The sequence below is a fragment of the Mus caroli genome, chromosome 11, assembly GCF_900094665.2.
Source record: "Mus caroli chromosome 11, CAROLI_EIJ_v1.1, whole genome shotgun sequence".
Classification (NCBI taxonomy): Eukaryota; Metazoa; Chordata; class Mammalia; order Rodentia; family Muridae; genus Mus; species Mus caroli.
In genome coordinates, this window is record NC_034580.1 from 105,114,908 (window position 1) to 105,130,601 (window position 15,694).

General features: G+C 48.4%; 1 protein-coding gene across 3 annotated transcripts in view; it reads right to left on the minus strand.

Moving 5' to 3' along the window:
- Window positions 1–4,776: 4,776 nt before the first annotated feature.
- Window positions 4,777–15,694, minus strand: part of Rgs9 (regulator of G protein signaling 9) — a 102,778-nt gene continuing 91,860 nt past the window's right edge. Inside the window, exons 17-19 of one of the 3 annotated variants that reach the window (XM_021175698.2) lie at window positions 14,974–15,091; window positions 6,417–6,895; window positions 4,777–5,198 (exon numbers count right to left, since the gene is read on the minus strand). In XM_021175698.2, the coding sequence (XP_021031357.1) occupies window positions 5,048–5,198; window positions 6,417–6,895; window positions 14,974–15,091 (748 nt within the window). In that variant the 3' untranslated portion in view covers window positions 4,777–5,047. Of the gene's footprint in view, window positions 5,199–6,416; window positions 6,896–14,914; window positions 15,092–15,694 lie in introns of those variants that run through there. The other 2 variants (XM_029483863.1, XM_029483864.1) reach the window with 2 other exon arrangements.

Consider the following 15,694-nt stretch of genomic DNA (forward strand, 5'->3'; position numbering starts at 1 on the left):
CAGCATAAGGGCAGTGATGCTATTGTCCCACACTAGAGCGAGGAATACGTGCATGCACATGGGAATTCATGAGGGGCTCTTTCAATGAATCTGCAATCTGTGGGTGGCCAACTTCCTAACTCCCAAAGACAAAGTCCTGCTGAATAAGACTGCATGATAACTACCTACACATAGAGTTGAGGGGATAGAAGTCAGTAGATGACTGCTGACAACCTTTCTTTCCTATGCATTCTATGCAGACAATAACTGTCATCTGCCTGGGACTGGGCCACACAAGCACAGGGTCACATCAGCTGAATCCCAGGGCACCTCAGCTCCCTCAGCTCCCTCAGCTCCCTCAGCTCCCTCAGCATCTCAGCTCCCTCAGCTTCCTCAGCTCCCTCAGCTACCTCAGCTCCCTCAGTTCCCTCAGCTCCCTCAGCTGCATCAGCTCCCTCAGCTACCTCAGCTCCCTCAGTTCCCTCAGCTACCTCAGCTCCCTCAGCTCCCTCAGCACCTCAGCTACATCAGCTCCCTCAGCTACCTCAGCTCCCTCAGTTCCCTCAGCTCCCTCAGCTACCTCAGCTCCCTCAGCTACCTCAGCTCCCTCAGTTCCCTCAGCTCCCTCAGCACCTCAGCTACATCAGCACCCTCAGCTACCTCAGCTCCCTCAGTTCCCTCAGCTACCAGCTACCTCAGCCACCTCAGCCACCTCAGCCACCTCAGCCCCCTCAGCCCCCTCAGCTCCCTCAGCTCCCTCAGCTACCGTGTCATCAGTGAGTGGCTCATGCTCACCAAGGGCATCTAGGCCCCAGCTTTACCACCAAGGAACTATTATCTTCTGGGGTTCTCTGGTCTCTCTAGAGATGATATGACTTCTTCTTTTTTTCACTGGGCTCTGCACAGTCCCTGCCTAGGCCAGTACCGGCCAGGTTCACAGGAACACACTCCCACACATGGGAGTCACCGATATTCCATCCAGGCAGATAGATGTGATATGTACATGTGGCCAGAGCGCCTGTGTACATAAACTTCCCCTATGCAGGGGCTTGGCAGGGACTCTGAATTCTCCTCCCCAAGAACAGAATAGACTAGTGCCCCCGCCCTTCTCTCTTTCTTATACAGGGAGTCCCTCCCAACAGCTGAGAGGCTGAAAAGCAACTCTTGTTGCCCTATGCTGGCCTGGCTGACCTGGCTCTCCCAATTCCCCAGCTTCCTTTCTCAACAGAAGAGCTCATGAAGCCCTCAGGCTGGAAAGTCAACCATGAATGAGAACTCTGTTGGTCTTCACCATAGGGTTTTCCTGCTGGATACAAAGAAACACTACCCAACTCTCCAAGGCTGGGACGCTACTGGGCAAGGGTGGAAGAAGTTTCCTTTCTCCTGGTGATGTCCCAACCTCTAAGAGTTAGGGGATCTGTGAGCCTGAGACTCCCTCTTCTGGTGGAACTGTAAGGACAGGCTGGGCCTCTGAGTCAGACGTATTTAAGGATCCCCATTCCCCTCACCCTCCTCAGATGATCCATCCAGGACCTAGAGACCCCAAAACATGGCTACCACAGACTCCTTATAGTCCCCTTATTTGTAGCAAATAAGCACACTGTCCACACAGCTCAAGGAATTTAGAGGTCTCTATAGGCCGTCCAAAGGTCCCATACCCAGAGGGCAAAGAGGCAATTGCTTTAGGGGTCCCTGGAGAAACTTGCCATGTTTGTAATTGTCACGAGCAGGAAAACAAGCACCTCTCTAGACTCTGGCAAGTGGGACTAGTTACTGAGATCAAACTCTTCCCCTAATTCTGCTGTGACCTGAAAAAGCAAGAACACACCAGAGGTACCAGCCACCTGTCCCCTAATGGGCAGGCCGAGCCAAGATGGAGGTCTGGAAGTCTCTGGCAAACTCATCCACTCTACCCTCTCCTAAGTTTACCGAAGGGACCATTTATATGCTCCCAGGCAATTCCAGACACAACATGGCTCAGAGATGAGCAAAGTGGAATAATTTCCCCAGCTGGAAAGAAGTCAGACCCTGCGTTCCATCAGGGATCCAGTTCCCCAGCCGACTCCAGAGCAAGGAGAGCAGCCCCACTCCTGGGGTGAAACTCAGAACCTCTCTCAGGGTCTGTTGAGATTTTATGCAGCCCAACCTAGTGAAAAGCCATTCGTGCTGGTTAGTGTTTTGTCAACATGACACACACTGAGTATCTTCTCTTCCTTTGACCCTACTTGTCCTGGACCCTCCTGTCTTTGGGCAGCAAGCTGCATGTCTGAGATGGAAACTCTTCAGACATGAACCGCTTCCTACCTTCTGAGGTCTGTTTATTACTGAACTTTAGACTAGACTTTACCGGTGCCAACAGTGGATTCCAGAGCCTTCTGTGGTTAGTCCTGGGGATTCAGAATGGCTCCATTCTCTTCAGGATTGTGAAGGCTTAGAAGTATTGTCCTATAAGCACAGATATCCACATCTAGACTTGCGAGTTCCCTTGTTTCCAGATACACTGGTTGGACTACGGGTAGACTATGGGCCTGGATGGGCCTCACCTACAATCACATTTTAAGATGCTTCTGCAAACCCAAGCATGAAATAAACCCGCTCCACCTCCTTCACTTCACGCTTTTAATGACAGAAGGCAAGGAGTGACTGTCTTGTGGGTCTGGTGGTAGAGATTTGGTAGAATCTAAAATGAGCAATGCCCCTAAAGAGATGGAGCATTAATGGTTATCCTCCCAGGGTTGGCAGGCCAGGTTTTGCTCACACACCTGCCCAATATTCATGTTTAGAATATTTTTCTGTTATGCAGAAAGATTATTGAGCAGCCCCACTCTTTTATGTCTCACATATGATAAGCTCTCAAAGACTGAAAGCCAGTTCGGGGCTCTTATCTGCTAATTGAATTCAGGTGCACTTGAGGGCTAAAAGGAAACAACGTAATGAGTGGCTTAATAAATTCTTCTCCCTTAAGGACTTCCCATGTGAGGTCAAGAACTGTTTTATTCTGCATTTAGTTCTGAGTCTCTGTCCACCATAATGTGGTCAGATCCCACCACAATCCCTGGAGGACCCAGTGAGGCAATGCTTCAGGGTTGGCAGAAACCAAAGTCAAGGGTATAGCCCAAACTCCCAAGTTGTTGTTTGTTTGTTTGTTTTTCTTCTTTTGCTGGTGAAAAAAAATGTAATTTAAAAAAAGGAGACTTATTCAATGTGGTCATATTGGGAAGAGGAGCAAAGAGATTGTGCTATGGTGTCCCCTCCTCACCATCCGGTAAGAACCAAGATTTCTCAGTAGTGCTGCCTCTCATATTTTGGACAGATAGTCTTTAGTTAGGAGTTTGGAGCATTGTGGGATATCAAACAGCATCCTTGGCCTTTACTTACTGGCTTCTGGTAGCAAGGCTCACTCCCCGCCCCAATCTTGACTTTCAAAATTGTTTCTAGGCACCGCCCAACATACAGGGGGAGACAAAATTGACCTGGTTGAGAACCATTAAATGAATCCATGGAGCATCTTATTGTCATCTCCTCAGACCTGGCACAGTGCCAGGCACCCAGTAGAGACTCAGCAAATATCTGCTGGATGAGTACCTATGGGGAAGATGAGCAGAGCATACTGGGTCCACACCTCCAGCCTGGCTCAGTAGATGAGGAACATAAGTGTTTCCCACCCCTGCTGCAAGGAACCGATGACTGAAGATGGCTGCTGCAGCACAGGTTCCTCCAACAACCCTGCACGTCCCAGACAGTGACTGTGCACAGCTGAAGACGGATGTAGGACCTCTCTCAGGCCCCGCATGAGTTCTCAGACAAAGATTTTGATTTGAGGATGCCCTACTGGTGGCCTGTCCAAGACACTCTTGAACTTGACCCTTCCCTGCATCTGACCACCAGCCCTTCTCTTCTCAACCAGGCCCTGCTCTGGGATGGTTAACCCGCACTGTCTATTAGAGGGAGAGCATTCGGCTGCATCTGTCCATTTCCCAAGGAAGTGCAGCTGAACAAGGAAGACCCATCCTGAATATGGGTCTTCATATAAACAGTGCCACCACTGTTGGGGTCCTGGACTAAATAGAAAGAGAGGGTGCACTACGTGCTACCATCCAGCTCTCGCTGCAGATACGATACTACCAGCTGCCTCCAACTCTGGCCACTGTGATGTCTCCAGCACAAGCATCTACAAACCATGAGGCAAAATAAACCCTTCTTAAGTTGCTTTTGACTGGTGATTTGACAAGGCAATGGGAGTGGTGAAGGCCTGGGGAGATGGTTCAGCAGTAAAGAGGGCCTGGTGCTCTTCCAGAGAACCCAAGTTCAGTTCTAAGTACCTATGTGAAGCAGCTCACCAATGCCTAGAACTCCAGATCCAGGAGAGCTAACATCCTCTTCTGGACTCTACAGGCACCTGCACTCAAGTGTGCACGCACCAACATAGAGTTCCATCATGTGCACATAAATTTCAGAAAGGAAAGGTAGAAGGAAGGAAAGAAGGAAAGAAGGAAGGAAGGTCACATGCTTTATCATCCTCTAAACAAACCCTGTCTTTTGAACTTCTTAGAGAATACAGTGTTCCAAGTGACCCTTGGCCTAGCTACTACCCTTTCTGGGCAATGTCACCCTGAGGGACTGCCACCGTGGAACTCAGTTAATAAAATCATCCTGCCCAAATCAATTCATACAGGGAGGGAACTCTTTGAAGTGACTCAGTGCCCCTCACCCACAAAACTGAAGACAGGAGTTTAACTCACAAGTCATAGGTTATGAACAATATGCCAGGAATATGCCAGTGCCCCCAGTCCAAGAAATTCCTCCAGGTGACCCTTTTATTGTTTTTAAGGCAGCAAGGGATATCTTCTGGCCCACATGCCTGTCTGGCCAAGCAAGGGAAAGGCAGGGAAAGGGGAAAGGTGGCCGTTGGGAGTCAGCCAGAGCACACATCCCTGCCCAACACCCCATTCGCTTTTTCCAGTCTTCCAATATCATTCTAATGCACTTGGGTTCTTGGGCTTGAGAGCAAGTGTGCCCCACATCTGATGGCGTCTGCCAGGACCATCTTCCCGGCCCAAGGCCCTGCTCAGCCCGCCTTCCCTTCCGAGAGGCTCTCCCAGGGGCAGATGACTTCTTTTTCTGTGGTCTGGTCACCAGACTCTCCTGCTCTGGGGTCATCCGAGTCCATCAGGCAGGTCCCACTGTCTGTAGGCATTTCCATTTTGATCTGGAAAAAGCTTCAGACACACAAAAAAGGAAACAGTAAAGAAGCAGAAGGGTCGGTAATCCCCCCACGTGATCGCAGGTAATCCCCCACGTGATCGCGGGATGGCAGGTAATCACGCCCACATGATCCCGACAGCCCCAAGGACTGTCCTGATTGACCCAGAGTGGCATGTGCAGCCACTGGCTCTGGGGACTCCTTTGACTGGGATTTATATTTTTCTTTTGAATCAAAGGCAATCCCAAATATGCCTTATTTTGCTTTTTCAGTCTTTATGGTTTTGATTACTTCAGCCTGCCCCTGTAGTGTTGACATACCAGCACGTAATCCTCAACCCCTTTAAACTGTCCCTTGGGGACCGTGAAAAGGAAGCCCTTTCAAGGCCCCATACCCTCAGATGAAATGGGACAGTAGCCGCAAAGCAAGAACATTCTCCCAGCAGGGCCCTGATCATTTCTTAAAGCAACAGAGCCTAACTCTCTTCCTCCTCCTCCTCCTCCTCCTCCTCATCCTCCTCCTTCTTCACCAAGACACAGTCAAGAAGGGGACAGTAGCCAGTGTTCGCTGCTGTCCCCATACTCACTGCACTGAAGAGATCACCCTTTCTGGATCTCCATAGCAACCTAAGGCTCTCAGCTGAGACTCTAGGCATTCCCAAACAGGTATTCCTAGTCCTAGAGGACTAGGCCTCTAGTGCACACAGTGGCTGCCTCTGGGCACCCGGGGTTCTTGGATTTCAGACTTGGAAGCTGACACCCGTGATCTTAAACCACCACAAGGACAAGTATCTTTTTGAGGACCTTCAGGAGAGCAGGCAGGTGTCAGTGAGGACCAAGGAGGCTATGACACCTATGGTATGAGAAAGGGCTGGATTCCCTGGGGAATCATGTCCTGGGGGTGTGATGGCCTGTGGTTAGTGCTGGGGCCCTTTGCAAATGCAGTGGATTTACCTGACTAGCAGTCTTGAGGTGGGGCAGGTATGTGAAGGAGAATGGACAGATAAAGAAATAAGACTCCTGCCTCTTTCCTATCGCCGGAAGAGGGAGAGGTGATGGGACTGGGTTTGAGGGTGGCATTCGTTCACTTAGGGGTATGGTTCGGCTACTTGTGACTGGTCCCCACAATCCTCACTTCATCCCCATGTCTCTGTCATCACCACAAAGCCACAGTCCCCACCCACACCCATACCTTCTGTCCACATGCACACAGCACCAGCCCCTTAGCTTCTTACTTGGCTACTTTCTTGGGTTTCAGCCTGGGCAGCTGTTGGCCCATGTCCCCCAGAGGCTGCACCTTCCCGTGTGACACAGAGGGGCACTTGGGTGAGAGCCTGGCAAAAACTGGTGATGCCAAACAGCCCCGTCTCAGGAACCTGCCAAGGGACAGAGCTGCACGGGCCTTGGGAGGGGCCCTGGGCTGGGGTCTTGAGTGGTCTGCAGAGGGCTCTCTGCTCTCAGTGACTGGGGGTCCAGAGTTGGCGCCAGACCAGCTGGCTTCCCCCTTGGGCTCCAGTCCTGAAGAACCCTCCAAGGCCACTCGGCTGGGCGAGGGGCAGATGGCAATGCTGGGCCGCCGGATGAAGCGACTTGGGGAAGCGAAGGGCTTCCTGGGGGAGCGGCAGGATGGTGAGAAGGGACTGGAGGGAGAGGGAGGCACGCAGGTCCCTGTATACACGGCCAGGTGAGGACTGGGAGCCAAGTGCTGACCTGGCTGTGGGAAAGGAAAAAAGGAAGTTCAGTTAGGAGTCTTATTTTCAGCCACTAGGGCAGACAGGCTAACCTCAACTAACTCGAGCTCCTTCCAGCCACCAGGGTTGATGGGCTATCCTCATCTAACCAGATTTCCTTACAGACTATTCTCATCTAACTCAATCTCCTCCCAATGATGTTGATCTGTTCTGGACACCTCCTGGAGGGATTGATTGAAAAGGTTACCCTGAGGTACCTGTGACAGTGACACAACCAGCCATACAAAGACCTCTTGCCAGGATCCATTGGCCACAAACTGACCTTCTTCCAGTCCTGCGATGCTGGAGTGTAACCAAGCTAAACTTGATTACCCCTCAAATCAAGTCTCCTGATGCATTTTCTCCTTCCTACCCCAGGTCACCTCTTCATTGTTGACCATAACTTTAGACCTGGAGCATTTGACACTATTTTGTTGTTTGGTGTGTGTGTGTGTGTTGCTGGGAATTGAACTCATGACTTCAACCATGCTAGGCTAATGCTTTCCCATGGAGCCATTCCTACCCAAAGACATTTAACTTCAACAGTTTAACTTTAACTAGCCAGTGCAAATGGGGAGACCTGCAACCAGTGCCCTTCTGAGCCTCCATGCCTGAGTCCACACCCACCTGTGTCCACCCTGGCAAAGTTTTAGGGGCTGGAATCCTAGCATCTGCCAAGGTAGCCCCTCAGACTGGGCAGGGGAAACTGAGGGGGGTGGAAGGTTGTGTGTAAAACCTGAGGCTCTCACAGGAAAGAAGCAGTTCTACAGGAAGAGTTGATTCTGTGACTCAGCAGAAAAACAGGAAGGATCTCATTGTCTCCGCCATCATGGCCCCAGAGTCCAGAGTGTAGGGGCAGAAGGGGAGGGTATGGCATCTCTTCAGCTCAGGGAACCCAAAGGAGCTTTTTCCAAGTTGGGCAAGAAAATTAAAGTTGAGATTTCACTGGGCTCTTCACTGTCTCCTCTTCCTTTGTAGGCCACAGGGGTCAATTGGTGTGGGCTGTTGGGTCCCTTCTAAAGGCTTGCTGTAGTTATTTACCACGGGAAAGCCTGGCATAGACAGAAGTCCTGAGTAGAGGTGGGTGGTCTCTTAGGAGCAGTGGAACCACTACTGCTTCCAAGAGAGGCCTAGAAAGAACTACAATAAGGAACAGACTTTCTCTGCAACAACCACCCAGATGGCTTGCTCAGACCCTAAGACTGAAGGAGGCTGCCTGAACCCTAGGCAGGAGGCTACCGGCTTCAGAGTAAGGCCTGGTCTTGAGGTCATTCAAACAATCCAAGCCCCGGTGTAAAGTCAGCTAGACTCAAGGACAGCTGTGGGGAATGATCTCATTTGTTACACAGCAATAGAAAATTAAGACAATGACGAAATATGCTTTTGAGCCTCAGTGTGTGACCCAAAAAGCCCCTGCTCTCCCTACTAACACGTGTTGCCATCATATTGCCTGTGTGGTTTCTATGTCCTGGAAAGTGAACTAAGAGAGAAAGGAGAGAGGAGGGGGGCAGGGTAAGGTACCCACTAAGTGCATTTGAACCTCTCTGCCTTGGAATGTGTCATGAACCCCTGAGATCACCCCACCTTACAGATAAACCTGAGGCTCCTGGAGACAAAGTGACTTAATCAAGATCATGTGACTTGACTGCTCCTTTCTCCTCCTCTTCCCTTCCCTCTCTCCCTCCTCCCCATCTCACTCCTTTCCTAGAACCTTCTCCCTTTCAGAATAAATGACAAGATAGGTTAAGGAAGTCGGCCGCTGTCTTCCCTCCATCACTTACCTGGCCTGAGATGGTCTCTTCTGGGCAAATGACCACTTTCCTGGTTGGTGCAGGATATTTTTTTTCTCCCCTAGCTCTTTCTCACAGGAAACCGTGAGTCTCCATTCTGTTCCTTTCCATGGAGGCCTGAGCTTGAACTCTGTAACCCAGTTCTCCAGTCCATGCACCTTCTACCAATGATATGAGCAGCAAGCAGTGGCGTGCGTGCAAGACAAGTGAAGAGCGCAGAAATGCAACAGAACACAGACAAAGTAGAACCTGGTTTAGAACTGGTGCGAGCAGCTTTTCTTTTTATTGTTGTGCACGGAAACAGAGAGAGGGATGGCAGGAGCATGAAATGAGGCAGCACATTATAACAGGAAGACACAATCACAGAGTTTTTAATGGAAGACAAGCCAGATGGTTCAGCGTCCCTACTCATTCTTGCTCCATTAGAATCTAGCTGAGAAATCAAAGACCAGTGGCTGAGTTCAGAATGCAAGGACCCAGCCCCCTTCTGTCTCTTCCTGTCATCCCCTCCCCCTCTTCTCCAAGAGCAAGTAAAGCTGGTCCCATAAAAGACAACTTAGGTGACTATGTCATTTCTTTAGCTAGTCATCCCACTGAACACAGTCTAGCGCAAGACCATCCTACTGGGACTGACCCTTGATTCAGCCATAGAACGTGGAGATACAGGTCTGCTGGTCCTGACATTGTTACTCATGAGTCCTCTCTTAGAAGCTGTAACTAGAGGATGCAATACCTCAAACATAACCTAATGCTGTCTAGAGAGCACAGAGGACACTGAGGCAGCAGAGAGCTAAGACGATTTGGGATGATAACGATTTAAACGTGGCTCAGTTTATACATAAACCAGAAAGAATAACAGGTCACCGTGTTGAACAGCACTGACAGAAGGAAGCAGCTGCTTACTTCGAGACCACCAAGCGTACAGGGAGTGTAATCAGTACGGTGGTAAAAGTAGTAGTGGTGAACATGATGATGGTGGTGGTGATGGTGCCGTTTCTGTTACGGTGGTAGTGGTGGCGGTAGAGATGGTGGTAGAGGTGATGGGAAAGTTGATTCGGATGGTGAAGATGGTGGGAATGGTAGTGGAGAGTGATGGTAACAGGGATTGTTACAGTGGTAGTGACAGGGTGATGCCGATGATGATGATGACGATGACCATGATGGCGATGATAGTGTTGACGATGGGAATGGTACTGATGGTGACAGTGATTGGGATGATGATGATGATGCTGGTGGTGATGATGGAGAAATGATGGGGATGGTGACTGGGATGATGGTGGTGGTGGTGATGGTGGTTACAGTCGTCATAATGATGTTAGTAGCAGTGATGGTAAGGGTGATGATTTTGATGGTGACAAGGTAGCAATCCAAACTTGTTGAGTGTTTCTGATGTGTTGGCCATGATTCTAAGTACCTTAGCCCTTATTTTCCTGCCCCTGGCTCTTGCACCTTTTACTTACTACCCACAATGAAAGCAATGTTTTCTGTAAGAGTCAAACAGGAAAATAGAATCCTACAAAGGAAATGCTAGGACCTTAGAAGATAATAATATAATCTAGCATAGATTATAGCCCCCATGGGCAGAGAAGCTTGTGATGTGGTTAAATTCTGCCATTAAGAAATTGAGAGGGTGTCTGAGGACACGACACAATAAATGCTACTGTAGTGATTTAAATACAGTAATAGCATGATCTGAGTATGTGCTATGTGAGATATAAATGGGTCCTGAGGGGCTACTGTTAGCTTTGCTCATGGTGACAACTTAGCAAGAGCCATTGCCATCTTTGGATCTGTGGCAGCAACTACAGATGCTCTTCCAACACCTAATAATTAGAAAGGAATATCCAGGGCCTTTGCCACCAAGCCTGGGAATCTTCTTATTGATCTTGAGGCAGCACCGTCAGACTCAGGCTCTGACACTGGGGTGAGGCAGGAATGAGACGGGGAAAGAGCTGAAGCTCATAGTTGAGTTACTCTGAGGCCACCCAGACATGAAGTCCTGGGAGCTGGATGGTAAATAGGGCCTGCCAGGATGGGCAGTCCAGGTTACCCATTGGTCCTAATCACGCACACCAACTACCTACCCTAGGGCTCCTCTAGGCACCTTAAAGTCTTTACTCTTCCACACGGTAGTGGTTCCTACAATGGCCTCGCAAAGCATCATGGGGCTCTCCTGTAATTCAACTGCCCAAGCTCTTGTCTCTCCTGTTAACTGTAAGTAGGCAATAGGGGCCTCTCTCCTCTCTTCTCCTTACCACAGTCCCCGACTGCAGCACCCGTACAATGCTTGGCATGGAACAGAGACAGAATAGCATTGTGGAAAGATGAATGGTTGTAACACACAGAAGAAAACTGGTGTCTGAACCTGAGCCTTTTCTTATTTGTTTGTTCTTTGTGTTTGTTGGGAAAGGGTCTCACTATGCATCTCTGGCCATCCTGGAAGCCATATGTAAAGAAGGTTTGCCTCTAACTCATAGAAACCTGCATCCCTCTGCCTCTCCAGTGCTAGGTTTAAAGGTGAGTGCACTACCATGCCTGACCTAAGTCTGACACATCTTCTGATTTCACATCTTCGGAAAGCTTCTCTCAGGTCAGACGATTCTCTCTCTACTCTGGCTTAAGTTTTAAACACAGACAAATCCCTAATCACACTCTGGCTCATGGTACAGCCATTTGCACCCACTCATTTTTCCTGAGGACAAAGACCACTTTGCATATTTTTTATCCCCCATAATCTTCTACTGATCCTTATTTAAAAAAAAAAAAAGCAAAACTGTTCTTTAAGAGCCACTGGCAGTGGTACATACCCATAGTCCCTGCACTTTGGAGGCAGACGCAGGCAGAGCTCTGTGAGTTCAAGGCCACTCCAGTAGACATAGGGAGTTCCAGTCCAGCCAGAGCTACATAGTAAGACCTTGACTCAAAACTAAATTATATATATGTATAAGTATATATTCTAGCCTCTACTTACGTACATTCTCTCCCCCTCCTCTTCCTCCAATTATTGTGGATAATTAATTGCTGCCATCTTGTACCTATCCTTTGGTAATGTTCAGACCTCTATATCTTCACCCACTGAGCAGAGAGCGCTCTCCTACTCTACTGCCCATGACCCTCCCTGATCCTAGGACCTCGTACCTCCAACGCTGAGTAGATCCCTATATATGTGGGTCAGAACCAGAAACAGCACACTGTTGTCTTTCAGAGAATGACAGATTTGAGAAACACAAGTGTGGGGAGTGGGGCAGCAGATGGAGTGACCAAATATGAGCAGGCTCTAGGCAGTCGTGCTGAGGAGCTCATGACAAACTCATTGGTTCCACCATGCTGCTGGCGAGATCTCAGCTCATGTGGACTGATTAGAAGGGACAGCTAACAGTCTCTGGCTTCATGCTTCCCCAACTCCCCCACTTAAGTAGGCCAAACAGCAGGAGAGCTGGGTAAACACGCATCCTCCCTGGAGTCTTAGAGGGGCAGCGCCTGAACCTGCATAGCCAAGCATGAAATAACTTTGATGTCTCCAACGTTAGCCTGAAAAATTCATGCGCATCTTGCATTCTATTTCATAATATATTTATGGTTGTTTTAATGTAAATTTTTAAAAATTACCGAAATTTCCTCCTCCTATTCTAAATATTCAAGTAAAATTGGTATCCCAGTTTTACAGAGTGATCTAGAGACAGCCTCTCTTTCCACAAATGAGTTGGAAGCAGAGAGGCCTTGTGAGTTGCTCAGAACTACAATGGCTTGTGATAGAACTAGGATCAGGGCCCAAGTGTCTTCCCCAGAATGCAGAGTTCTTTCTATCTATCCATCCATTCATCCATCCTTCCTTCCATCCATTCTCTCACTCATTCATATATTCACTCATTCATCCATCCATCCATCTAGTCATGTGACACACATGTATAGAACTTGCTAGGTATTGCATTAGACTCCCAGAGGGAAGCTAGATTCTTGTCCCTCTCTTCAGTTTATAACCTGAAGCTTCTGCTGGGGAACGCCAATATAAATATTCAAAAGAATATTTTAAAAACAGGTCTCTTGGTAACATCTCAGAGAAACTCGTGAACCTTGGAAGTGCTAGTTCTCCTCTTTGGGGCTGGGATTATCTTGGTAGCATAAAACCAATGAAGGCAAACTACTTGTATTGGCTAGACAGTCTTGAGTGATCTGGCATGCCCACGCCCCTCAGCCCCACCCATATCTCTTGGCTGGCCACTCCCATCTCTTTCAGCCCCGCCCACCTCTCTTGGCTGTCCCCACCCACCTCTTGTCTGGTCTTATACCATTTCTTCCTCATTCACCAAACTCCATCCACCTGGCTTTTCAGTTCACTCTGACTCATTCCCCACACCTGGGCTTTGTCCTTATCGTCCCTCTCTCTGTGGAATGTTCTCCTTGCTTGGTCCACACCCTGTGACAATTCTTTCTCATCCTCTGTTCCTCTGTCACTGTTTCAAAGAGGCGTAAGTCTACTCGGAACACAATTTCCTTATCATGGTATCATACTCACTCCCTTTGTAACCTATTCAACAGGTTTTATCCTGTTTTTAGTTAACAATTACTACAGTGAACACAATTTTATACACTTCCTGTATCCATGTGTTTTTCAATGGGACTCTGACATATTTTTACTAAAAAAAAAAAAAAAATAGAGTCCATTTCCCTACTCACTTTCCCTGCTTGGACACAGGGTTTCATGTAGCTCAGGCTGGCCTCAAATTTATTATGCATTTAACGATGAACTTGAACTCCCAAGGTCTGGGATTACAGGTGTGCACCACCATCTTTGGTTTTATATAGTGTCAGAGATTGAACCCATGACTTTATGCATGGAAAGCAAACACTCTACCCAGCTAGCTATCTGTATCCCCAGCCCTGACTCCTCACTCCTCTAATCTAGGAGGCCTTTGTGGCTTTCTCTGGCCAAGAAAAGATGGATGAAACTATGGGAAGCCATAGGCATGCACGTATCTCTATTTTGTCCCTTGTAATTCTGCCACCACCCTAAGACACACCTCGGCAGGGCTGTTGGAGGACGAGGCACACGAAGCAGAGAAGACATGTCCTGTCCCTGCCAGCTTCAGCTTCTGCAAGCTAAACTCCAGACATAGGGGAAAAACCAAGCCGAGAAACAATAGAGCCTCGGAGATGACCCCATCTGTATGAACAATAAATGTTCACTACAGCGTGCCACTCAAGCGTGTGGCCCACTGCTATGCCACCATTGCTACCTGATTGTTTAACTTCTTTTGTCAGACCTGGATGCTACAAGCTCTATAAGAGAAGAGCAGTGTTGCTTTTGTTCATCCAAGCCCCGCGCATAGTAGGTACTCAATAAGTGTGTGGAATGTGTGAGTGTTCCTACTTTAGAAGACTGATCTCTTACACTAGTCTTGTTCTCCTTTGCATAATTAAGGGGTGTTTATCTTCAAATATAACCTTGTGGGACCTCAAGGCATGGAATGAGATGCCCCTGAATGGTGAGATAGCAAAGTCTATAGAGAAAAGTAGTTCCAAAATCTAGCAAATATTGCCAGAAGTATATATGATACTGATCTAATACATCCTTCCCCTGGTCACAACCAGCATTGCCTTTCTCTCTTCTTTAGCCAAAAAGATACCCTCAACAGGACATTTCTCCTTGTCTCTTCTGGCCTGAGTCTTTCATTCCTATAAGCTATTGATTCATACATTATGCCCAAGGGGATAGGAAAATAGAAAGAAAATAAATCACCATGGCTAAGAACAAGCTCACTAGGAAAAGTGTCTCTCCCTAGGCAGATGTAGCAGGAGAGACCATGGAAGGGCCTTATACGAGCCCTGTGGACAGATCACAAGTAGATTCAGAAGTGGCATCTAAATTAGAGAGGTGGGGTGAGAAGTTTCACACAGCTATTCTAAATACACGCTCCTGCAAAAGCAGCCTTGGAGGGTGCAGGGTCGGTTTCTTGATAAGGTAGCACACAATGTGTTTTCTCCTATGCTTCTCACACGTGTGCTCCCTAAAGCAATGTGGCTGGGCACTGCCACTAACTTGGTGACCTGGAGTAGGAAACAAAGCCAGGTTACTCTTGATCTGGGAAGTCCCCTCTGAACTCTGAACACTACATTTTGCTGACCTTCTAAGTGCTACTCCTTTTTGGGGGTGGGGGGAGGCATAAGCCTCTCCTACGTGCACAACTCCCACCCCGACCCCAGGAAACAGACATTCATTTAGGAGGCAGCTCCTTTTTGAGTTGGCTCCTGCGGTCCAGCTTGCTCATGACCTGGGTGATGTCCACGGTGTTGGCTGCTTCTCGAGCTTTCTCTTCTTCTTCCAGCTGCCGCAGAATGACAGGGCTTGGGCTGGAGCGTAGGTGACGCCTCATAAATGGGAGGGTGGAGCTACAAAGAAATACAATCAAGTGGTTGGTAGGAAACCACATCGCTTGCCCAGTGATACCCAGTGACACCCAGTGAAACCAACATGCCTATGGGAGATTGGGCTAGAAGGTTAGAGTTTGGACATGTCCCCTCATTTTCCCAGTGACCTTCCAAGGGTTCCAGAACCATGGCCCAGCAGAGGATGGGACCATAGTGAATACAACTGCCACCAGACTTCATAGGAGGCATGAGGAAGACGTTTTGGTTGACGATAACGGTTACAGACACACCTTCTACTGTGATGAGTGGTCAATTTGTTATATCAATGCAAGATCTTCAAGATCTCAATGTGATCTCTGAAAGATCTTCAAAGAAGAGGGCACGGGGTGTTAGGTGATTGGCGCCTGAGAGTTCAAGTCTTGAGGAAGAAGAAGGGCTCAGAACACTTGTTTAAAAAGCCAGGCTCCAAGGGTATGGCGATAGCTCTCTTGACAGCGAAAGGACCAGAACTTGGTCCCCAGAACCCATATAAAAACAAACAAACAGAAAACCCATTGTGGTGGTTAGTGCTGTTTTATTTAAAAAGGAAAAGGAAGGAAGGAAAGGAAAGGAAAGGAAAGGAAA